General features: G+C 37.2%; 1 protein-coding gene across 12 annotated transcripts in view; it reads right to left on the bottom strand.

The window, feature by feature from the left end:
- The window catches only part of neo1a (neogenin 1a), a 270805-nt gene that overhangs the window by 85259 nt on the left and 159835 nt on the right, over window positions 1-25711 (bottom strand). For all 12 annotated transcript variants that reach the window (XM_074665725.1, XM_074665719.1, XM_074665716.1 and 9 more), the window contains one exon: window positions 11507-11643. In XM_074665725.1, coding sequence (XP_074521826.1) covers window positions 11507-11643 — 137 coding nt within the window. The remainder of the gene's footprint in view (window positions 1-11506; window positions 11644-25711) is intronic.

Below are 25711 nucleotides of genomic sequence, written 5' to 3'. Positions count from 1 at the left end.
AAAATAATAAATAATAAAATAAAATAAATAATAAAATAAAATAAAATAAAAGGTAAACATGAAAACACCACCTTAATAAATACATGTGTTTTTGTTTTATGTGTATTTCTGTAGGGCACTGCTTGAAAAGAGACCTGGGTCTGAGTGGATCCTCCCTGACTAAACCAAGGTCACAACCTTTCAAAGTGAAACTGGATTACTGTTTGAATATGATTTTATCTGAGTTTCTCCTACGCTGCTCTGCTTTTGCTGCCCTCAGGTTTAGATTAGATTAGATTTACGTTTTTGTCCCTGAGGAGAAAATTCACAGCAGGACGTGATGTAAAAGAAACATCCAGCTCACAGAGTCTGAGGGTTTCTCATCACCGTACCGCACCACGCTGGCTCCAGGCTCTAACCACGCTCTAACCACGCTAACACACTCTGAATGCAGAAAGTGACAAAGAAGGTGATGAGTAATTCTCTCAGAAACAGTCGGAGTCACAGCGTGTTTTCCTACAGTTCACACAGACGCAGAGACAGACGAACGTTCCTATGTAGGCCATAACGTCTTCCAGTGACGGAGGAATCCAGCAGAGCCAGAAAAACAACAAAAGCCATGCAGATTATTGTGAGATAGAGGGAAATAAAAGCCAACCCAGAGGAGGCGAAGCGGCAGAAAGGAGTGAAGCCAGTTCCTGGAGGGCTGGTATTACTGCTCCGGCCTGTGGCTTAGGAAAAGAGGCTTTAATGCAGACTTACACCGACTCCAGCGAGCGACTAAAAGAGGGCCAGGAAAAGGTCATGTGTACGTCTCACTGTGAGCTTGTTAAAACAAAACCCCACAGGCCTCCTAAAGGGATTCTGGGCAGATTACTTTACTCAAAGCTTCACTGGCAGCGAGGAGGAAACCGAACAGAGACGTACAGAGAGGGAAATGTCAAGCCTCCGTCCACTGGCTCTGATAAAAACAAGAATATAAAAAAATGGATGTTTGGACATAATTCCCAAACATTTAGGCTCCGGCTGTCAAATATTAAGCTCTAATGTCAGATTGTTGGAGCAGCAGGATCCAAACATGAGATATTTTGGACTGTGCTGGTTTGGCTGGAGTCCAGTTAGCTTCACAGAGTTTAACAACAGCTCCCGGGCAGTCAGGGCTTCACTCAGAGAGAAAGTGAATCCTGGACCGGACTAATTACCCGCCCTGCTCCTCCAAAGATAACAACTTCACTCCAAGTCCAGGCCAAAGCAAACAGCTGCAGCCAGGGGCCGGAGAGATGCTTCACTGATTGTTTTCACAAGTCCTGTAGGAGGCGCCGCAGAGAGCAGGGAGCTCACTTCCTGGATGGTTTTCGGCTGCTTTGAATGTCCATCAAACACTGAAACAACGATGATTATAAAATCATCTCTAGGAAGCAGACAACGATGGGTAAAGATGTGAATCTGTTCATCAGAAGGTCTGGATGCTGTATGTGGCGCTCCACAGGGATCAGTACTGGGACCTCAGTTATTTATCTTATATTAACAATATTTAAAGCTTTTTCTGTTCTGGTCAGACTCGGAAACAACTTGTGGACGTCATCACTTCAGAATCAAATCAAACAAAAATGTGGTTTGACAAAAACCACATGGTATGAGTGTATTTTTCTGTATAAATAATACGCTGTACATGTTTAAAAACTATTAGTAAATAAATGAGTTTTATAATTTTAATTTTTCTGATTATCATTTATTTGTATTACTCACTGATTAAATTTCCATCTACACATGGAGAGGCAGCATTCAGCTTCTACGCTCCAAATATCTGGAAGAAAATATCAGATCTGCTCCTTTAAATCCAGGTTAAAGACTCACTTTTTATATAATTTTAATTTATATAATTTTAATTTATATAAAAATATATAAATATATTTTTTAATTATTTTATATAAATAAAAAAATCAATTAAAATAAAAACAAATGTTTTAATGTACCTCATTATTTTAAATTTGCTTTTAAATAAAATTTTAATTGCTTTTGGTTTCTTTAATATGTTTTCTGTCTAAAGCACTTTGAATTGCCTTGCTGAAATGTGTAAAAAAAAAAAAAACTGGCTTAAATATCTTAAAACAAAAAAATCCTGGTACTTTTGTGAATCAGTTTTTTTCTCATACTCCTAACAAACACAGTCAGTTTAAAAAAATTATAAATATTGGTTTATAAAGCTGTAAAAGTCTGAAGCTGCCAAAACATAAATCTCAGTCTCATCCTAATAAGTTGGATTTGTTCATCACCAACGCTCCAGATAAATTTGGTGTTTGAGGAGTTTGTGTACTCACTAAAACCTAAGATTGAAAGCATCAGAAAACACGACAGTTTTTTATCCAGACGACTTTCCATCGTTGAATCTTTAAGTGTAAAGCAGTAAAGATAATTAATGTATGGGACAAAGTGATAATAATAATCACACTGAGGATGTTACAGAGTGAATCAGGAGAATCTAAACCCTTCATCGTCTCCTCAGAGAGGTGTGAAAAATCCTTTTTACAGTTTGGACCAATGTGTAAACCACCGCCCACTCAAACAGCTGAAAACGTGGGCACAGCTGGCCCGGCAGCAGCTCTGTCTGCGTAGACATAAAACAGGCAGAGACGCCTCCATCTGACGCAGAGATAAGAGAGATAAGAGAGATAACAGAGATTACATCATCCTGTGTGTGTGAAAGGTAGGAGCTGAGTGATTGTGGGTGTAGTTCTTATCACATTTGTGTCTTTTTTTAATAGATTTGTGGAAAGTTCATCTTTTAATAACTGCTGACACACAGCAGGGAGGAGGGGAGGAAGGGGGGAGGCAGGAAGACGGCGTGGAGCAGTGAAAACAGACTGAAATACTCTGGAGATGTTATCAGATGTGTAATGAGTCCATGCACCCTGCAGGAACAACTATTCCCGTCCTCTGCTGGAAACTTTCAGCCCGGTCTGAAACAAAACTCTGAAACTGACTCATCAGGTTCAGAGGCGTCAGGTGAACTCTGACTGTTCAGATACAGGTTTGTTTTTATGTCCTTCAGGAGAAAGGGTCTTCAACCTGTGGCTAATTATAATTCTGCTTAGATGGACTCATTTAACTGATGACCTGGTGGATTAGTATACATGATTGTGATGTGGCAAAACATTAGCTAAGAACAGAAATTGGTAAATTGAGCACAATAATCCAAATAAATTATCAGATTAGAATTTTTTTGAGTTTTTTGTAAATTTATCAAATTTTAATTTTCGTTTTGAAAATTCATTTTTGCAAAATTTTGAAATTTAATTTATATATATTTTTTTAATTTGACCTTATTGAAATCTGTAAATGAATTTCCTACAACTTTTTAATGTTTTTTTTTTTGCAAATTTAGATAAAACAAAAAAAAAAAAAACTACGACATCACATGTACAATGTCATAATTTTTTGTTTTAATTTCACCTATTTTTAATTTGTTAATTTCATTTCCTAATTTTTTTCACAAACTTTTATAATTTCAAATATTTTGGAAATTTACTTAATCTAATTTTTTATATATATTTTTTCAATTTATTGTTTTTATAAAATATTGCAACTTTTTGAAATTTTCATTACAAAAATATTTTTTTTTACAAATTTATATTAACAAAAACAAACTGCGACATCACATGTACAATTTTATATTTTTTTAATTTTCTTTTTTAATTTGACCTTTTTTAATTTGTAAATCTAATTTCCTATTTATTGTCATATTTTTAAAATTTTAAACATATTGCAAATTTACTTAATTTAATTTTTATATTATCTTCAATTATTTTCATTTTCTATTTTTTTTAATTTTGCAACTTTGTAAAATTGTTACAATAAAAATTCCCCTTTTTTTTTTTTTTCTAATGTATTAAAAAAAAACCCACAACACTGCATGTTAAATTTCTCTTTTAGATAATTAATCAACAGATTTTACTATACATGGAGTTTTATACACTTTACAGTCTCTATGGTGAAGATTAAGTAGATTTTGTGTCTACTGAATGACTTTAATGCAGCTGAGCTGAGGTAAAACAGCCTCTTTGAAAGTGAAGGTTTCAGACTCGTTCTGGAGCGATGTGAGCTGAACAGGAAATGGCGAGGTGATATACGTTGTTCTGCTTTTCATAAAGCATAAAGACACAGACGGAGCCTGAAGCTGAGGTTTAGCATTTCTGAGGGGATCCTGCGTCTTTGTCTATTTTTACCCAGGTCTCATAACAAGGTAAAATCAGCGTCTGTCTGTGGTTATAAACCTCCTGAGCCCAAAGGAAGGGCAGGAAACTTTTACAGGGGGGCGGGGCTTTCCTGCGTGCAGCGCAGCACACGGGGAGAACAATTAAGATGATGACATGATCGCATGAGGCCGTGATAAACGAGGGCCACTGACCCAGAGCCCTGTAAAACTGGAAACATACATGTTAGCAGGGAAGCTATTTCTGTCACACACACACACACTCACACACACTCACACTGAGTGCAGGTCTGGGTGGAGCCCCCTGTCACACAGGACTATAATCAAAAGCTGCTGCTGCCTCCACCGGCCTCATTTATCCTGTTTGCCAGCTCTAATAGAGGCTGAGATGTCACAGGAAAGTTACCCTGAGCAGAAACACACACTCACACACACACACACACACACACACACACACACACACTCTGCTCCATGTCAGGGGACGGAGCTGAAAGTTACAGTTCATCATCCAGAGCCTGAACCAGCTGCTCTAATCTCTGCTGTGGTGAACAGGTTGGTTGTTAGCTTCACTCTGACGCTGCTTCAATCTGCACAAACAAAGCCTCTAATCCCCTTAATCCCACTGAGGCGTTATTAAAAAAGGGATTGAGCTCATATGGCTCCTGGACACCTTCTGCTTACCTGAGAAAGCTGCTGACATCATTTCTCCTCCAGCTAATTGTGCATTATTTCACATTACACTGAGGTTTTCTTGTTTCTGTGCTCATTTGTAGTCAGACATTAAAGTTTGAAGCGTTAACAGCCTGGATTAGTGTTTCTGTTTGGCTACAGCTGTTTATCTGCCTCAGTATTTCTTCTCTGGGTGGAAAAACTCCTCGTCTACAGTGGAGCTGAAGACTTTAAAGGCTAATAGTCAGAGAAAACAGAGATGAGATGGTGGTATCGTGATCGTCTCTTCTTGTTATTTTGGTCTGACTCTAACTACTCTTTAACTTTTCTCCCCGCCCTCCAACACGCCTCAAAGTTTGGTCTGGTTACAGCAAACAATCCACTCAGTTTGATTCATGATCCAAGCTCCTGAAGATCTGTGGATCCTTCACTGAGCAGATAAAACAGGAAACAGTGAGGTGACTGGATGTACTTTCATGCTACACTGTGTGTAGTTCCAGTATTTCTTTAAAATCAGTGTTATTGATAATGTTTGTCCTGACTTCCTGTGACTTCCTGTGACTTCCTGTGACTTCCTGTGACTTCCTGTGACTTCCTGTGACTTCCTGTGCCATAATTGAAGCTTTCCTAGCCTGAAATCAACATTATGGACTCTGCCCTGGACCTCCTCTAATCCAATTAGGAATGGGTACCTTTAACATTTGAAGTGATATGGTACCAATGCCCGGTACCTGGCAATCGGTACCGGTACTCAACGGTAACAATATTCAGTACTTTTGTGTGTTTATGTGCTAAAAAATATCAATTTGTTTAAACATGAAATCTGTTTTTTTTTTTTAAATTTAAAATATTTATTCTTTAATTTTCAACCTTATAATGCTTTGTTCATGTCCAGTATGGATTTATAGGTACCGACCAGATTATGTCAAAAGTACCGGGAACTGATTCACGTCAAACCAAAAGGTGTCATGTCTAGGTACCTAAATGCATCCTTGTGACTGTGAAGGAGTGGAAGAGTTGGAGATTTTCCATGCTGGACATGACCACAGCATTGCAAAGTTATATATAGAAAAATAAATATGTTAAATAGAAAAAATATATATTTTATTATTAAACAAATTGATATTCGTTACCACACAAACACATAAAAGTACCAGGCAATTGGTACCGTTGAGTACTGGTACCAATTGCCAGGTACAAGGCATCAGTACCGTATCGTTCCAAATGTGAAAGGTACCTATCCCTATGGACAATCACCCTCTCTTCTTCTCCCTCACAGTCACAAAGATGCGTTTAGGTACCTAAACATGGAACCTTTTGATTTCACATGAATTGGTACCTGGTACTTGTGGCAGAATTTAGTAGGTACCTATAAAAGTACCTAATTCAGTACCCACCCCTAAATCCAATCATGGACTTCAAGCACTGAACGACTGAACTGTCACCCCTTTCAAATATTTCCCTGGACTGGTTTAAACTCTGGCTAAACTTTATCAAACACTGTAAAAAACTGAAACCTTATCAAGTGTTTTTGTCTCATTTGAAGTGGAACATTTATTTTGAGACCAAATCTGAGCCACATTCACCTGAGCAGTCCAGAAAAATGTCTGATTCTCAAGTTATTAAAGACTAAATGAGGTTAAAAGAAAATCTGCCAATGAAACAAGAAAATTCGCAAGAAAGTTTGCTTGAAACTAAAAAAGTTTAGTACAAGAAACTTTTCTCTTGATCCATTGGAAGTTTTTTTTTTACTTGTTACAGCAATTCAGACCTGATTTAGTCTTTGAATAACTTGAAATAAGACATTTCATTTAACCTAAAATGAGACAAAATACTTGATAAGATGTCAGTTTTTTGCAGTGTAGGCTCAGGGTTGGGATAAGGGCAGGGTGTTTGTCATTTTTGTCTGTCTTACAACTTTGCTCTGTTTGTTGTTAAATGAAAAGTCATAACTAAAATGTGTTTATACATAAACACAAAGTTTCCTTGTGAGTTTGGGAGGTTTTCTGATTTGGTTAAAAATAGATGGGGTGTTTAAGGACTCTCCAGTCTGCAGGAAATGTGTGTTGTGTGACTGACTGTCCACTATTTATTATGAGTGAATTTATTATTTTCGTAAGCTTTGTTTACAGACGCTCTCTGTGCTCCTGTTTACCAAAAAGGTTGGACCACTAAAGCTGAAGATGCCTCTGTCTGATGTCGTTGTTGTTGTTTTTTTCTATCCCCATTTTTTAGAAATATTTCATGATTTTTGTTCTCCTGAACATTTTGACCTGCTCTGTCCTTTCTCATAAGAAATGGAGCAAAATCCCTGAAACAACCAAAGCTCCTGATGGAAACCAAACCCTCAGTATGAGCGATACACACCATCAGACCTGGTTAACTGAAGAAACACACACACACCTGCCACACACACCACGGTTGGTGGATTCACCAACATGATCTCAGTTTTCTCGGGGACTGGAGCAGCCGCGCTTGTTGACATGAAGTCAGTGATTCACTGTTTTTATTATTATTATTATTATTTATTTATTTATTTATTTATTTATTTTTATGTTGTGGTTGTTTAACTTATATCATTATCTTATTTCATTTTATTGTATTTAATCTAATTCAATTTAATCTTATTTTATTCTATTTTATTTATTTATTTTTGCTTTTTATTCACTTTCCCAACCAAAATTACACTTTACTTTCTCAGTTTTCAGTGTACTTGTTAATAACCACAAACTTGGATATATGTCTACACAGAAACATATTTAGTTTGGACTTGTTTGCGCTCTTTCATTCTTTCATTTTGTGTGGGAAGGGGCTTAGACATGCAAGAAAGTGAAAATGTAAACATTTTTGTATTATGTTACTACCCCTGACTTTTTAATTTTTGATACAAAATTTCCTTTCTATCGACTTTATTTCATTTTTCTTTTAAATTGCTTTCAAAAAAAGTTTTATTTATTTATTTATTTATTTTTTAATTTATTTTTTTATTTATATATATATATATATATATATATATACTTTGTCGAGCTGTGAAACATATTTTAATTTTGCATTGAATAAAAACTTGAATATTAAAAAAAAGTCAGTGATTTACTGTTATCAGGTCATCTGTGATAAACGTGTGTGTGTGTGTGTGTGTGTGTGTTTGTGTCCTCTCACACACACACCTGCTGCGTCTCCAACCCTGCAGCTCTCTCCAGGCGAGACCTAATGCTACCAAATCCATCCCTGACTCTGCATCGTCTCCTGAACACACCGCGTCGTGTTTATGAAACACTCTCGCAGTAAACACACAATCTCTCCTCGTTACCGCTGCGACACACGCCCCGAGGTGTTTCCACCGAGTCGGTGAGAGGAAAGATGGTTTTTCTGTTCGTATGGATCCAAACCCAGCGCCTTTCACGGGCGTAACGACTTCTTGAGCCAAATTGACCTTTGGAGTGTCATTTCTGTCGCCAGGGGAGAAATCAATGCAGCGATCTGCTTCCTTCATGAATCTGTATGAAGTTAATAAAATCAGGCTCAGAGTCTACAGCCGGGATCTAATCACAGAGATTTATTACGTTACAGTGACTGATGTCTTTCAGACACGCTCAGAGCGCCGATCAATCCCCCACAGACCGCTAACGCTGGGCGTAGGGGTCAGCGGGGTCGGGTCGGACGCTGCAGAGGTCCTGGTGAGAATCTGGTTACAGACTCAGAGAGCGCCAACGAGTGAAGTCAGACGTCCTCCCATGACCTGATGTGGTTTACCGTTAGTGTCGCTTTTAATCACAGCGAGCAACAGGAAGTGATGGAGGAGGAGGATGGAGGATGGAGGAGGAGGAGGAGGAGGAGGAGGAGGAGGAGGAAAGATGAAGGGATGAAGAAGTGAAACGCAACGAGCCCAGGAAGGAGCCTCAGGGCGTCTCCTCGTTCTGATTTTACTTCACAGCAAATCCTGTCGACGGCCTCAACGCCAGGGAGGAGCCACATACATACACACACACACACACACACACACACACACACACACACACACACACACACACACACACACACACACACACACACACCACAGTGTTTCTGCAGACTGTGGAGTGTGACAACACAAACACAACAACTGCACATGTGTGCAAGTCTGCAAACACTTTCACTTTCAGCAGTTTTTTTTTTTCCTTAATAAGATGTAAATTCATGAAAGCAGATGAAAACCAGCCCCACAGGAGACAACTGATCTTTGATTAAAATCCTGAATGTGAGAGGTTTTAAAGTATCAAATTTGTTGGAAAAGTCACAAATTTTTCAAACTACCAAGTCGTAAATTACTTAGAAAAATGTGTTTCTGTGAGAGTCTAAAGTTTAAAATCTGTGCGAATATAAAATCATAAATTTGTTGGAGTAAAGTTTCAGATTTCTGAGAATACAAAATGAATAAATAAATATATTTGTGAGATCATAAAGTCTCAGGGACCAAATTTGTGAGGTTTGGGTGAATTAGAAGGAATTTCCCCAAAAATAAATGAGGTGCAGGAAACAGTAACCTCCCAGAGTGAAACTCATGAATTTGTGAGAGTATGATAAAGACTCAAATTTGCAGAAAAAAATCTCAAATTTTGGTGAATAAATTTTGTGATTTTTGTGATTTGTTTTTTTTATTATAATTTAAGTCAATTTTTGTAATTTTTTTATTCTTATTTTTTTTTTGCATTTTTTGTGAATTTTAGTGATTTTTTAGTGGTGGTTTGGTGTTTCTTATTTTTATTTTTTATTTTCAATTATTTTTTTCTATTTTTGTGTTTTAGTGATTCTTTTAGTGTTTTTTAATCATTGATTTTTGTTAATTTTAGTGAATTTTAGTGAAGTTTTTGTTATATTATTTATTATTTATTTTTTATACATTTCTTGAGATTTTTCTGAATTTTAGTAATTTTTTTGTGTTTTTTTAATTTATTTTTTTTTATGATTTATTTATTTTTTTTTCAATTTTTGTGAATTTTTGTGATTTTTTGTTATTTTTTTTTTGTAATGAAGTTTTAAATCTGTGAGAAATGCCATATTTTTTGTCATCAGGGTGAATGGGACGTATTTCCAGAAAAATCTGAAATATGTGAAACTTTAAAGTCTCAGATTTGCAGAAATAAATTTTAAACTTGTAAGATCATAAATATTTTTTGAATTTTTAGGAATGAAAATAATTAAATTTGTGAGATGAGGGTGAATTTGACAGATTTTCAGAGGTTAAAAACAGAGCCCGGGGGTTAAAGTAATCTCAGATTAGACAGATTTTCAGATACATGTAGGTTAATGTTACTCTTTATCATTTAACTTCATTAACATTTAATTATTTTTATCATATTAATCCACTTCAGGAGCTTTTCTTGTCCGTAGAGTCTGAAATATTTTCATGTGTCTGTGAAGAAAGTATGAGACGCTTGGTTTTTATCATGAGCCTGGACGTCACTGAAATTCAACTTTTGATAAATAAAAATAAGAAAATGAAACAGGAAGAGAAAGGAGCAGCCAAACTTCATCAAAGAAATATGGTTTTGTTTCTTTTAAGAGAGTGTGAAAAATTAAAACCACAAACTTTGGTGTTGGACACTGAAGCTGGTTTAAAAGAGTTAACAACTGCAGTTCCACTTGTGTCCACTTGAGGCTGTCTCAACAATGCAAAATACTGAAATCTTACCAAGTGTTTTTGTCTTATTTTTAGTAGAAAATGTCTTTTTTTACTCAATGTGAGCCACATTCACCTGATCAGTTTAGGAAAGTGTCTGATTTAAAGTTATCCAAAGACAAAACGAGCTCTGAATCGCTGTAACAAGTAAAAAAATCTGCAAATGGAGCAAAAAAATTTGCCAGAAAGTTTGTTTGAAACTAGAATAACAATTTAATCCAAATAACTTTTCTTTTGTTCCATTGGCAGATTTTTTTTTTAACTTTTGTTGTAGTTGAGCTGAAGTTTTTAGTTTTTTCATCTTTGAGTTTCATGTTTTTAGGATCCAAACGCTGAGGCCTGTTTCCGTGTGCATCAAGCTGATCGTCACGTCTACTTTCATCAAAGATTTGGTGAACTTTCCCAGTCACCATCACTCGGTGTGTTTGAGTTTCCCATCATGCCGTTCTGTGATCACTGAGCGTGTTTATCTGTCTGTCGTTGAGCGGCTCCACTGTAATTAAAGCTCCACGTTCAGAGCAGGACTGTAAAGTGCAGATTAGTCAGCTCAGCTTGGGAAAAGCAGCTGTAGCCTGTCAAAGAGTGATGATTAATACTCATTAGTACATGTCTCAAAACTGATGTGTCGGGGTTTTAACGCGTCAACACTGAATCTGGAGCGATTAGCACGACGCCATCAGCAGGTTTGACTCAGTTTTACCTGAACCTGAAATCATTGACGGGAGAAACACACAGGAAGTACGCTCTGCTCTTTCCATTCACAGCTCATCACCAGTTGCTTCATTTGAGTTTCAGTCCTTGGATATGGGTCATTAGGGAGTTCAGTAACTCCCTGACAGACTGAATTCAGTGATGAAGATTTAGCTCTGAGTCCAGCTGGACCTGCAGTGACTCAGCTCCTCATCAGCACGTCTTCCTGATCACCGGACGCCGTCACCACGTGAGGCTGAACGGTCTCTTTGCTCCAAACACTGATGAAAAGTTACCTTGGAGGGTGAGCTGTGCCTGCGCCTCGATGCTGGCGTTGCCGTTCTCCGCCATGCAGGTGTAGATCCCAGCATCCTCCTCTGTCAGATTGTTGATGAGGAGACTTCCTCCTCCCAGCAGCTCCAGGCGACCATCGCTGGAGAAAGACACAAAAACGTGTTAAAGGAAGAAAAACAGCTGGACTTTCTTCAACAATCTCATTCTTTTACTGTTTGTTATTGATTTATTATTTTATCTCTTGCTCATGATTTTATCACTGCTTTAATTTTTTGTTTTTAAAATTATTATTTTTATTATAATCATCTTATATTAATTATTATTATAATTAGCATTATTATTATTATTGTTATTACTATTATTTGTAATATTACTATTGTAATTTTTTTATTTCTATTGTTTTTTTATAACTGTTATTATAACTACCAAAAATCCTATATTCTTATTGTTTATGATAAAAATAAGTTTAATATAAATAATTATAATTAATATAAAAAATAATGATCATATATAGTATTTATATAACAACTATAATTAATATTACTATTGTATTTATTATAATATTTTTTAATAATATTTAATAATATATAATAATAACATATATATTTATTTATTATTTTTAATAATCATTATTAATAGTAATACAATTTATATTAAATAATGATAATAATAAATATAGCTGCATGCAGCAATGACGGGCCCTCGCCCTGCGGAAAATGGTCCGTATTGGGGTAATTCCCAAGCAGCCTAAGTGCAGCAAAATGTGCCTCAAGCAAGAGCTCTGTGTATGGATGAGGTTGTTCCCCCGCAAGCAAGCATACATAGTACATTGAAAGCATAGTTGATATGATTAGTGTACCATAGGGGGAGCAGCATTATCACTGTAATTCATGTCAACAGCAGTCAGGAGTGGGAGTGACTTCATGTGTGTAAAATTTGGAGCAAACGTTAAAATGAATGTAATAATATGATCAAGCATTTCCAGTGGGTGGCGCTATTGCAGTAGCAGAGATTTGAGGTTATGGAAGAGTTGGGGGATGGACTTTCATGGTGTGTGTGAAGTTTGGAAGAAATTAGACCTTAAATGACTGAGTTAGTACTACTTCCTGCTGTGTTTTGACATTAGCGAGGTGAAGCTAGTGCCATAGACACACCCTTGACCTTGAGGACATGAGCTGATTTGTAATGCTTTATGAAGGCGTGCCAGACATTTGCAAGTTAAATGAAAAAGAAAATGGCAAAAAATGAAGAGGCTATAAATCAGAGAGTAAAAGACATTACTTCCTGTTAACAGTAAGGGGCGCTGTAGTGTTAGATGAAAAGAAGTATATGGATGTGTTGGAGATGGGAGAGTTAACATATGTGTGCATTTTGGGCCTGATCCAACATTGTACAAGAGAGCTATTAAGATTTTCATGAAGTAGCAAAATGGTGAACTTTGGCGGCCATTTGTGGCCGAGCCATACAAGATGATAAGAATTGTATTGTAAGTGTTCATCTTCAATGTGTGTAGTTTCCACAAGGCAAGTTTGGAGTTCATCTTAGTCCAAACCTGGGAGTAGTTCATTGAAATACTTAGCCTATAAACGTAATTTTGGCAATTTCAGGCCATTGCCATCAGGAGGCGTTGTAATTTCTGGGAGGAATAGGGACATGGCTGTGTCCAGGGCTTAACACTGAACATGTGTGTAAATTTTGGTGCAGATTAGACAAAGTTGAAAAATGCCGAACTTTGAGCCCGTGTCCTAGCCAAACGGAAAAAAATTCTGTAAATTTAGCTATGATTATTAATGTTCAATGTGTGTAGTATACACATGCCAAGTTTGGAGTTGCTGTGACAAAAGCCCTAGGACTAGTTCGTTCAAATGCGTAGGCTACAAATCGTCAAAATCCCATGTTTACGTGCTAATAGCGAAGTTCGTGTTGAGAATTCACGATAGTCATAAGAGACTTTTTTGTTCATGTGGGCATGCTTGTTATACCCACCAAATTTCAGGGCTGTAGCTCAAAGCAGAGCAAGGGGCTGCAGTTTTAAGCCCCTAGGGGGCGCAAGGGGGGATGGATTTTTGCACAGACAGTGGAATCATAAATTTTTCGCCGAGTTTGAATTTTGTGGCTAGGTCATTTCGCCTTTTTTTCAAGCCAAAGGCACGCAAAATGGCATTGTATTGGCAGAAACAAAGAAGAAGAAGAAGAAGAAGAAGAAGAAGAATAATCCTAACAGTTACAAGAGGGCTTCGCCCCCCGATTCTCGGGGGCTCGGGCCCTAATAATCATACATTGAATTTTTTTTATTAGGGCCCGAGCCCCGGGAACCGGGGGCGAAGCCCTCTTGTAACCGCTAGGATTATTATTATTAGGGCCCGAGCCCCCGAGAATCGGGGGGCGAAGCCCTATTGTAATCGTTAGGATTATTCTTCTTCTTCTTCTTCTTTGTTTCTGCCAATACAATGCCATTTTGCGTGCCTTTGGCTTGAAAAAAAGGCGAAATGACCTAGCCACAAAATTCAAACTCGGCGAAAAATTTATGATTCCACTGTCTCAGCAAAAATCCATCACCCCTCGCGCCCCCTAGGGGCTTAAAACTGCAGCCCCTTGGACTGCTTTGAGCTACAGCCTTGAAATTTGGTGGGTATAACAAGCATGCCCACATGAACAAAAAAGTCTCTTATGACCATCGTGAATTCTCAACACGAACTTCAGTATTAGCACGTAAACATGGGATTTTCACGATTTGTAGCCTACGCATTTGAACGAACTAGTCCTAGGGCTTTTGTCACAGCAACTCCAAACTTGGCATGTGTATACTACACACATTGAACATTAATAATCATAATACAATTTACAGAATATTTTTGCGTTTGGCTAGGACACGGGCTCAAAGTTCGGCATTTTTCAACTTTGTCTAATCTGCACCAAAATTTACACACATGTTCAGTGTTAAGCCCTGGACACAGCCATGTCCCTATTCCTCCCAGAAATTACAACGCCTCCTGATGGCAATGGCCTGAAATTGCCAAAATTACGTTTATAGGCTATGTATTTCAATGAACTACTCCCAGGTTTGGACTAAGATGAACTCCAAACTTGCCTTGTGGAAACTACACACATTGAAGATTAACACTTACAATACAATTATTATCATCTTGTATGGCTCGGCCACAAATGGCCGCCAAAGTTCACCATTTTGCTACTTCATGAAAATCTTAATAACTCTCTTGTACAATGTTGGATCAGGCCCAAAATGCACACATATGTTAACTCTCCCATCTCCAACACATCCATATACTTATTTTCATGTAACACTACAGCGCCCCTTACTGTTAACAGGAACTCATGTCTTTTACTCTCTGATTTATAGCCCCTTCATTTTTTGCCATTTTCTTTTTCAATTAACTTGCAAATGTCTGGCACGCCTTCATAAAGCATTACAAATCAGCTCATGTCCTCAAGGTCAAGGGTGTGTCTATGCCACTAGCTTCACCTCGCTAATGTCAAAACACATCAGGAAGTAGTACTAACTCAGTCATTTAAGGTCTCATTTCTTCCAAACTTCACACACACCATGAAAGTCCATCCCCCAACTCTTCTATAACCTCAAATCTCTGCTACTGCAATAGCGCCACCCACTGGAAATGCTTGATCATATTATTACATTCATTTTAACGTTTGCTCCAAATTTTACACACATGAAGTCACTCCCACTCCTGACTGCTGTTGACATGAATTACAGTGATAATGCTGCTCCCCCTATGGGACACTAATCATCTCAACGATGCTTTCAATGTACCATGTATGCTTGCTTGCGGGGGAACAACCTCATCCATACACAGAGCTCTTGCTTGAGGCACATTTTGCTGCACTTAGGCTGCTTGGAAATTACCCCAAGACGGACCATTTTCCGCGGGGCGAGGGCCCGTCATTGCTGCATGCAGCTATATTTATTATTATTCTTCCGATTCTTCTTTGTTTCTGCCGATATAATGCCACTTTGCGTGCCTTTGGCTTCAAAAAAAGGTGAAATGACCTAGCCACAAAATTCAAACTCGGCGAAAAATTTATGATTCCACTGTCTCTGCAAAAATTCATCCCCCCTCGCGCCCCCTAGGGGCTTAAAACTGCAGCCCCTTGGTCTGCTTTCAGCTACAGCCTTGAAATTTGGTGGGTATAACAAGCATGCCCACATGAACAAAAAAGTCTCTTATGACTATCGTGAATTCTCAACACGAACTTCGCTATTAGCACGTAAACATGGGATTTTCACGATTTGTAGCCTACGCATTTGAACGAACTAGTCCTAGGGCTTTTGTCACAGCAACTCCAAACTTGGCATGTGTATACTACACACATTGAACATTAATAATCATAATACAATTTACAGAATATTTTTCCGTTTTGCCAGGACACGGGCTCAAAGTTCGGCATTTTTCAACTTTGTCCAATCTTCACCAAAATCAAGACACATGTTCAGTGTTAAGCCCTGGACACAGCCATGTCATTATTCTCCCCGGAAAGCACAACGCCTCCTGATGGCAATGGACTGAAATTGCCAAAATTACGTTTATAGGCTATGTATTTCAATGAACTACTCCCAGGTTTGGACTAAGATGAACTCCAAACTTGGCTTGTGGAAACTACACACATTGAAGATGAACACTTACAATACAATTCTTATCATCTTGTATGGCGTGGCCACAAATGGCCGCCAAAGTTCACCATTTTGCTACTTCATGAAAATCTTAATAGCTCTCTTGTACAATGTTGGATCAGGCCCAAAATGCACACACATGTTAACTCTCCCATCTCCAACACATCCATATACTTCTTTTCATCTAACACTACAGCGCCCCTTACTGTTAACAGGAAGTCATGTCTTTTACTCTCTGATTTATAGCCTCTTCATTTTTGGCCATTTTCTTTTTCATTTAACTTGCAAATGTCTGGCACGCCTTCATAAAGCATTACAAATCAGCTCATGTCCTCAAGGTCAAGGGTGTGTCTATGGCACTAGCTTCACCTCGCTAATGTCAAAACACATCAGGAAGTAGTACTAACTCAGTCATTTAAGGTCTAATTTCTTCCAAACTTCACACACACCATGAAAGTCCATCCCCCAACTCTTCTATAACCTCAAATCTCTGCTACTGCAATAGCGCCACCCACTGGAAATGCTTGATCATATCATTACATTCATTTTAACGTTTGCTCCAAATTTTACACACATGAAGTCACTCCCACTCCTGACTGCTGTTGACATGAATTACAGTGATAATGCTGCTCCCCCTATGGTACACTAATCATATCAACTATGCTTTCAATGTACCATGTATGCTTGCTTGCGGGGGAACAACCTCATCCATACACGTAGCTCTTGCTTGAGGCACATTTTGCTGCACTTAGCCCGCTTGGGAATTACCCCAATACGGACCATTTTCCGCGGGGCGAGGGCCCGTCATTGCTGCATGCAGCTATATTTATAATTATTTTTACTCAAAAATTACCATAATATTTTCTAAATAATAATAATGTTGTGAATTTCAACGTTTAAACTCAGAAAGAGGTTAGAGACAGATTTAGGCCCCACGCTCCCCCACTGACCTCCAGTTGACATCTCTCCTTCCCTCCCACACTCTGTCACCTTTTAGTCTCTCTCTGAATAAATAAAATATGCTAAAAGCAGAGTCACGTACCCTAAAAGACAACTTTCAATTTGACCTCATTCATATTTCATTTTTGATTTGAGGACGTGGTTAAAGAACGAGAGCTGTGAGGAGAAGAGATGAACCGAGTGGTTTCGCTGTGATGTGAAAATCATTATTAAGAAGTTTCCTCCAGTCGAGCATGTGGGGCCTCGTTCGCTGACATTACAGCAGATGTTACATGACATTAACCAGTGTTTTCATTTTCTTTCATCAGCTAATTAACCGGGGTGACGGGCGTCTACAGAGGAGCGATACAGAGAGCTCACATGAAGGAGGGGATTCAGACAAAGTCATTTTCTCATTTCAGAGCGAGCTCCAAGTTGATTTTCTGGTGGCTCTGCTTTGTTGTTGTGTTAAATGGTCGTGGAAATTAATCTTTTTGGGTTAAAGAAATGTGTTTCCATCCTGCAGCAGAGACGCTCCTCAGCCTGAGCCTCTGAAATATTCATTTACTGATTTATTTACACTTAATCCATAAATATAAACACACAGTTATTTGTTTAGCCTCTCTCTGAACCAGTGACCCTCCTCTCTTTTATGCAGCCCTAACTCTGATTCTCCCAATGGGCCCAGAGGGAAGCAGTCTGCGGCCAAGATCTGGACTGATTCAACAACCGCCAGAGCCTGGGAGGAGAGGAGGAGGAGGAGGAGGAGGAGAGGAAGGAGAAATCAATAGCTCGCAGTGAGAGGAGTCTGCATTCAGAAAACCCAGAGAGGGTCACAGCCAGGGAGACGCAGCTGAAGCTAACGCTACGAGGAGGATCTGCTCTTCCACAAAGTGCAGACCATCCTGCGTTAGCACGGACTCCCGTTTCTCTCCTCCCAGCTCTTGGCAGCTCCAGCCTCAGAGACCATCTGTCCGTCTGAGCTGGAGAGGAGCGTTCAAGAGCCACTCGACCTGCTGCTGCCACCAACATGACATCACAGCCGCCACGACTGTGGGGACGAAAGAGACTATTAACTGCAGCTTCGAGCACAATCACACGCACAGATGAGAGTGGGTTAAAAGTTCAGGGTTTGTTAGAGGCAGCAAACGGACTCTGGTACCAGGATCAGAAATAATCTGTGCTCCTTTTAGATGAAGCGACAGATCAGAGCGATCTGCAGCGATGATACCAAACCGAGCACTGTGCTGCTCTAATACACCAGACAACAGCGTGTTTAATGTTCAAACATCTGAAGCAACGTTCAGATATGATCCAGATTTACAACATTTCAGATAATCGTTCAATCCAGCTGATGTTACACCAGCCTAAAGTTTTTAACCGACAGCTTCTGCTGCGTTCAGCAATGTGCAGTTTCCATGCAGATGTGTAGCTCCAACACCAGCAGCTACCTGCAGAGTATTTAAAGGCAACCTACAGTGGTTAATTTATTTCTCCTATGTAACCTTCCAATGCTGCGTTCATGTCCAGTAGGAAAATCTCCAACTCTTCCACTACCTCAAGATCACAATGATGCGTTCTGGTACCTAAACATGGTACCATTTGGTTTTATGAGAGTCATACCCAGTACTACAGAAAGAATTCAGTTGGCACTTTTAGAAACACCTAATTGGATTCCCATCCTTACTGATGTCAACATGTTTCAAAGAGACTTTTCAGTCAAATCAGGTTTATAAACTTATTTAGGGATACGTCCTGACTGTCAAAGCTTTGAATACTCGTTACTTAATGAAAAAATGAAGGTTTGTTAAGAATGTTTTCTTATTTTACAAAATTACAGTTTTTGGTTGTTTTTAACCTTACCAGGTTGTGATAGGATATTCCCACCAGACGGTGGCAGTAGTGGGTTGTTACCATAAATAACAGGGAAAGTTATTTAACTGCATTTATTAGCTGTCTGTTTTACTCCATCTTTAGTTTAATTGTTTTGCAAAATAGACTGTTTAAAAATATGGACGATGTGACATCTTCAAAGTGAAGCCAAAGTTTGGAGCTCCCCCTACTGACTGGCTGTGGTATAGGTTATAATATCTGCCTTGTTATGTTTACAGTTGAGATTTGAGGCAAATATTTTTCAGACATTGTTTTTTTTGTTGTTCTACTGAGAATTTTTTCATCTATAGGACATCATGCAGCTCTGTGACCCCTTTGCAGTGGCTGCATAAAAAATATTATTAAAATTTTTTTAATAAAAATTAAAACTTACATTTTGGGAGAATTTTTTTTTTTTTTTGCAATTTTTAAAAATTTTCAAAATTTTTGAAAATTTCAAATTAAAAAAAAAAATCAAAACTTCTTGGTATTTTTCCATTTTTTTTAAATTTCAAATTTTTCTACAATTTTGCAACTTTTTGAAATTTAATTTAAAAAATTTGGCATTTTTTTTTATCAAAAAGGGACATTTTTGCAAATTTACTAAATTTCAGAATGTTTTGCGAGTTTTCAAAATTAATAAAACTTCAAAAATTTTGATTTTTTATTCTATTTCTTTTTTCTAAATTTTGAAACTTTTTGAAATTTAAAATTTTCATGACATTTTTTCGAATTTTTAAATTACAAAATTAAAGTGATTGCAAATGCATTACATTTTGAAATGTTTTGCAAGTTTTCCAAATTTATAAAACTTTAAATTTTTTTTTTTTTATAACCTTTTTTTTTTTTTTTTTTTTGCAAATTTTAGCAATTTTATTTGCAAATATTTTTAATTTATTTTTTTGGAAGTATTTGCAAACTTATTACAAACAAAATTCTAAGACATAATATGTAATTTTTTATTAAATTAAAGAGAACCTTTTTGTTCAGGTAATTTTTCACTTGATTTTGTGAAATGGGATCAGTCTGTGATTGATGCTTTGTTGACATATTTGGCTCCTGTGGCGTCAAGGAGTCAACATGGCGACTATACATGAGCGTAATAAACTTCTTTAGATTTCAAAGTGTAATAAAATTGCCATCAGCAGCCATCATTAAAGGTATTTTGGCTTCATTTTTGAACAGGGGGAATAGTTTTAGATGTGTCAGTCAGCCTCATAATGTTATTCATTATTACGTCCAGATCAAATGCTTTGTGCGAGTTAATCTACAGACTCTGACAGGAAAGGTGTAATTACCATCACGCTGAGCCGTCTCAGGCTGAACTCAGGTCAAACGTGTCATTCCAACAAGTTCCCACTGACAGGAAACAGCAGTTAATCCCTGATCACATCGGAGCTGTATCCCAGCAGCGCCTGCCGCTCTGACAGCAGCTGATTGTAAAATAAATAAAAACACAGAGAGGAGGTTGTACTCAGCAGAAAGCCTGACAGAAAACACCCTGGGTCTCTGAGACGAGAGTGAAGGTTCAGCTCAGAGAGGCCTGCTGCTTTCCTCCTCGCCTCAACACTGAAAAACACAGGAGCCACGTCTTTCTGTACGTTAGCGGCTCCTTCCTGCACATGAGAGCGTAAAGCTGCGGCTGATAAGAGACTCTGCACGCCAAATCCTCGCTGAAAGAAACATCCCCTGAAAGACGCTGGCTGCTGGGCTCATTGTGGCAGACATTCCTGCAGCTCGTCTCACCACGACGACCATTCAGCCTCTCGGCCTTTAGCGCCACGGCGGCACAAAGGGCGCTGACAACTTCTCTGTGTAGTCTAAAGCAGGAACATACAGTGAATATCAAACCACAGGGCTGTTTCTCTCTCTGTGAGGAAGGAGTCCATCTCAGGCCTGACTGCAGCGGGATGCAGCAGGATGCAGCGGGATGCAGCGGGATGCAGCTCAGAGGAACAGAGAAACTGCTCCTGTTTATGGACCAGGAGGGAGATCTGAACGGGCTGAACACATCGCACGCCGCTGTGAGCCTCTCCTGTTTATTCAAATGAAGAAACAACCCCAGGGACGGCAGGTATATCTTCTATATTAGCTGCAGCTCCTTGGTGGGAGATGAACGTAAACGATGCTCTAATTAAAACTGCATTATCTATAAAAAACTGTTCAATTAACTGACTATTTACACCAGATTATGTTACCATTACACAAACACACAGGCAATGCATGCTGGGTAGCAGTACTTTCAGACCTTGTTAGGTTTTATTGAGTTAATTTCGTCTTAATTCAAAGCAAAAACTTTTAATTGCTGTGGTTTCAAGCTGGGTGGTTAACTGTTGTTTCCTTTAAAGCAGATATATAACATTTATTAACCAGGTCCACCCAGCACAGCCAGAGTTTAGTCCTGTCTTTGTTTTAACTATGAGTGTGAGGTACAGCGGGTCAGGATGGATACTAAACGGCTAACGAGAAGATAGAGGAAGAGAGGAAATATTTCTGTTTCTTTCTACAATAAAAAAGTGCATAGAGTCGTTTACCAGAAGAAAAATACTTGAAAAGGTAAAACCACCTCCTTTAAGTTGAGGAGCCTGATACTTGGGGACACAATGTGACTTATTTGCGTGGTTACTCATCTGTAAAAGAAGTACAAATAGGGAAATACATTTATTCTACACCAGCTGGCCACGTCTTTTATCAAACAATGTCTTAGCAACATTATTTAAACCTCACAGTAGTTTAACTGAAAAACCTGCATGCTATGTTTTCAAGTTAAGTATGTATGTGTGTACCACTGCATTTGACTTTCAGTATTTCAAGAAAAAACAACCCAGAGAAAATAGGGGGAGGAGAAAGATATATTATATGATATATTGAACTTTTTTGTTTGACAATATCAGAATCAGAAGTCTTTGTCCCCCAAAAAAAAAAAAAAAAATTAAAATTCTTCATTTTCTGTTTATAAACTGGATTGAAAAGAAGTTCCGCTTTCCTCCAGCAGAGGGCGAAATGATTTTCTCTGAATAACATTTAATGTGCATTTTATGGTAAAATATGTCTCCTGATTAAGTCTGTAGACATTTTCATCATTATTTAACTTTTTTTTTCATGGTCTGGAGTTAAAAAAAGCAAACTAAAAATCCAAAAAAAAAATCACCAAAAATCGAGGAATCGCAATTTAAATCGAATCAGCACCCCAAAAATTGTAAAAGAATTGAATCGCGAGAACAGCAGATCGTCCAAACCTCTAATGATAAAGTTGTTTCAAAACTAATAATTTCAACTTATTTTTTCCTGTCAGTTTTTAGTAACACTATGCTATTTACACCACTAACTAATCCAATCCAAACCACTATTTGTAGAGCATATTTTGAAAAAACAATAAAGTTTACCAAAGTGCTGCACAGTAAAAAAATAAAAATCAAGATAAGAACATCAATAAAACAAATAAAATAAATTAAAATAACACAGAACAGATAGGAGCCATAAAAACACAGGGGTTAAGACCATAAAAGACATAAAACGACAGAGATCACATGACTCTGACTCTGAATTAAAAGCCAAAGAAAACAAAAAAGTTTTAAGACGTGATTTCACAGTTGTTTTTTAAGATAATTTTTTCCATCCCTTTTACCAAATATACAAAATAGTTCACACTCACAGCTTAAAAAAAAATTAAAAAATTATTGTAAAATTATTTTTCAATAATATTTAAATTTTAAGTTTTGGGGGAGATGTCTTGCAAAATTTGAAATTTCAAATATTTTGCATATTTTGCAAATTTAAAAAATTTAATACTTCTTGATATTTTCCCAAATTTTTTAAATTTCTAAATATTTTTATTTAATTTTGCAACTTTTTGAAATTTTAATTTTTTCTTGACATTTTTGCATTTTGAAATGCATTATATTTCCAAATGTTGTGTTAATGTCTAAATTTATAAAACTTAAAACATTTTTTTTTTTTTTTGTAAATTTCAGCATTTTTTGCAATTTTCTATTCTATTTTTTTTTTTTAATATTTGCAAATTTATAAAAAAATAAAAAACCAAGACATTACATGTAATTTTTTAAACTAAATTTAAGGGAACCTTTTTGTTTAGGTAATTATTTACGTGAGTTTGTGATAAGTTTTTGATTGATGCTTTTTTTACGTATCTGGCTGCTGTGGCGCTGTTCACAGTGATGTCTATAGGAGTCAACAAGTTGACTATACATGAACGCAAAATTAACTTCTTTAACATGAATTTCAAAGTGAAACAAAATTGCCGTCAGCAGCCATCATGACAGGTATTTTGGCTTCATTTTTGAACAGGGGGAGGAGTTTCAGATGTGTCAGTCAGCTTCATGATGTTATTCATCATAACGTCCACATGATCACGTGACACTTGCAGCTAAAGATGGTGGTAATGTTTCCACGACCTGTTTCTTTAAAGTAAATATTTAATCAAACGAAGAGAGATGATCCAGACGGCTGTTTCTTTAATATTCCTGTGGTGATGAATCTGAAACTCAGAGGTGGCAGCCCTGTGGTAACAGATGAACGTTTGGTTTGTTGTTATTAATTTTGTGTCAACCTCTGGGAGAAACAAACAACACCATTTATACAGCCTGTCCAAAAAGAGTGTGGATTGATTCTTACTGAGATTTCATACATCATCTGATCTCTGTTAGTTTTTGGATTCACTGCAGAGCTTCAGCAGCATCGTCTGATGAATTATAGAGAAGAGGAAACCAGAACAGCTGCACTTCAACAGTTTGGAGACTGGACTCAGAGACTGCAACGCGGCCGCTCAGATCCTCATCACGGCGAACAATCCTTCAGACACAATCACTCATAACGGTTCATGTTTTCAGTGAAGTCACAGTGACACTCAGACCTTTAACCCCCTTTGTTCTCTGCTCTCTTTAAGAGCAGCTACACCGTTAACACCATCATCACCCCATCATCTGCCGTCATTGATTTTTTAATTCACACTTTCGCTTTTCAAACCAATTTCTGCTCCATAACTGCTGATTTCAGACAGCACGGAGAATGGCTGCTGCAATAAAAACAGGGGGATTGCGTCTGAACCTTTCAGGCTGTCAGGGATACAAACTGTCAGCGTCAGCGGCCTCTGCTGCTTTCTCCACCGCTGCTGGTATTACGGTCAATGGCAAATGTCCGACTCGTGTTTTAAGACATGTCCAGATGTCTTTGAGAAGAATAAAGATTCAGTCACAAACAGAAAAGTTACTCAGATCACAGAGCTGAAGATTTCTGTCTGCAGTCAAACCAGTGACCTTCTCGTTATGAGGCAAAGCTCGTCTTTAGTCGCAGAGCAGGTTTGATTCCCGACCAAGCAGGAGTGAAGTGTTTGCACCTGTAGTTTGCATGTTCTCCTGTGTTTGCACAGGTGTCCTTAAAAATACCTCCTCCCACAGTCAAACTAAACTCTATAACCTGTTTTTATATCAGCAACAAAGACGTTGGATTGGATTTTTTTATGTTTTACAGGAAAACAGAGAAAAAGGTTGAGAATTGTATACATGTCCTGTTCAAACTGTGAAAAATCTCAGAGCAGCTCTTGATGATCTTGAACAGTTTGTGAAGGATGTGTTTTGTTGAAAGTCGTTAATCAACAGCTCGTTTTTCAGCCGAAACACTGGTTGATCTCAGCAGTTTTCCTGATTTAGACGGTGCTCAAGTTTCACTGGTCGATGCTGTTACAGGCTTTCTGAATCTGCTTCCACTTGCAACTTTACGAAAGTGTACATGTGAAGTCTTGTTTTTTTTTTTTTTTTTTTTTTTTAAATTTGCAAATCATTCAACAAACTTGCAAAAATTTCAAAAACTTTCTTTCTTTTCTTTTCTTTAAAAAAAATGCTAAATTGAAAAAAAATGCACGTAGAAAAAAAGACGTCAAAAATGTGCAAAAATTAAAAAACATGAACACAAAAAATTTCAGATTTGCAAAAATGCAAAAAAAAAAATGCAAAAAAAAAATCAAAAACTTGTAAAAAAAAAAAGAAAAATAAAAAAAATGCAAAAATTAAAAAAGGAATGTCAAAAATTTTCAAAAATAAAAAATGCAAAAATAAAAAAAAAGAAATCAATCATCATCAATTTGCAAAAATTTAAAAAATGCGAACATACAAAAATTCAGAAATTTGCAAGAATGATAAAAATGCAAACCTTAAAAAATAAAATTTCAAAAACTTTTAACATTTTAAATATGTGCATTTTTAAAACAAAAAATTCAATAGTTTGTTAAAATGTAAATTTTGAAATTATAAAAATTTGCAAAAAATTTAATTTGATAAATTTGCTCAAAATTTCAACATTTTTGAAAGAATACTAGATTCCAATAACATATATTGATGTTTTGGCTTAACTTATTTTTCTGTGTTGTTTGCTAATGTCTTGTCACATATTAATCATGTATATGAAGCTGACCAATTGGCATTTAAATAAATTCATCAGAGACCTTTGTTTCTTAATGAGTAGAACCTAAAGATCGCCCCCTGTTGGCCATAAAAAAAACATAAATTAGTTGCTTGGTTGTAGAAGCCGCATGTGAAAAAAGGAAATTACGGTAATAGAAATGTTTTACTGGCAGGTGTGTGTGAAGAAAAAACAGGAAACATGGATTTCTAACTTCCTTTTTAAAAATTATAATCTCATTATCTCCCTGTTTCTCTTCTTTCTGCTTGTTTTTCTGGTGTTTACAGTGCTTTACAGTCATGATCATTATCAATGTCTTCAGCCCGACAGT

Source organism: Halichoeres trimaculatus, unplaced genomic scaffold, assembly GCF_033239565.1.
Source record: "Halichoeres trimaculatus isolate MK-OKI-2021-1 unplaced genomic scaffold, fHalTri1.1 fHalTri1_scaffold_3, whole genome shotgun sequence".
NCBI lineage: Eukaryota > Metazoa > Chordata > Actinopteri > Labriformes > Labridae > Halichoeres > Halichoeres trimaculatus.
The sequence above is the reverse complement of the archived record's forward strand: the minus strand, read 5'-3'. Positions and strand labels throughout refer to the sequence as shown.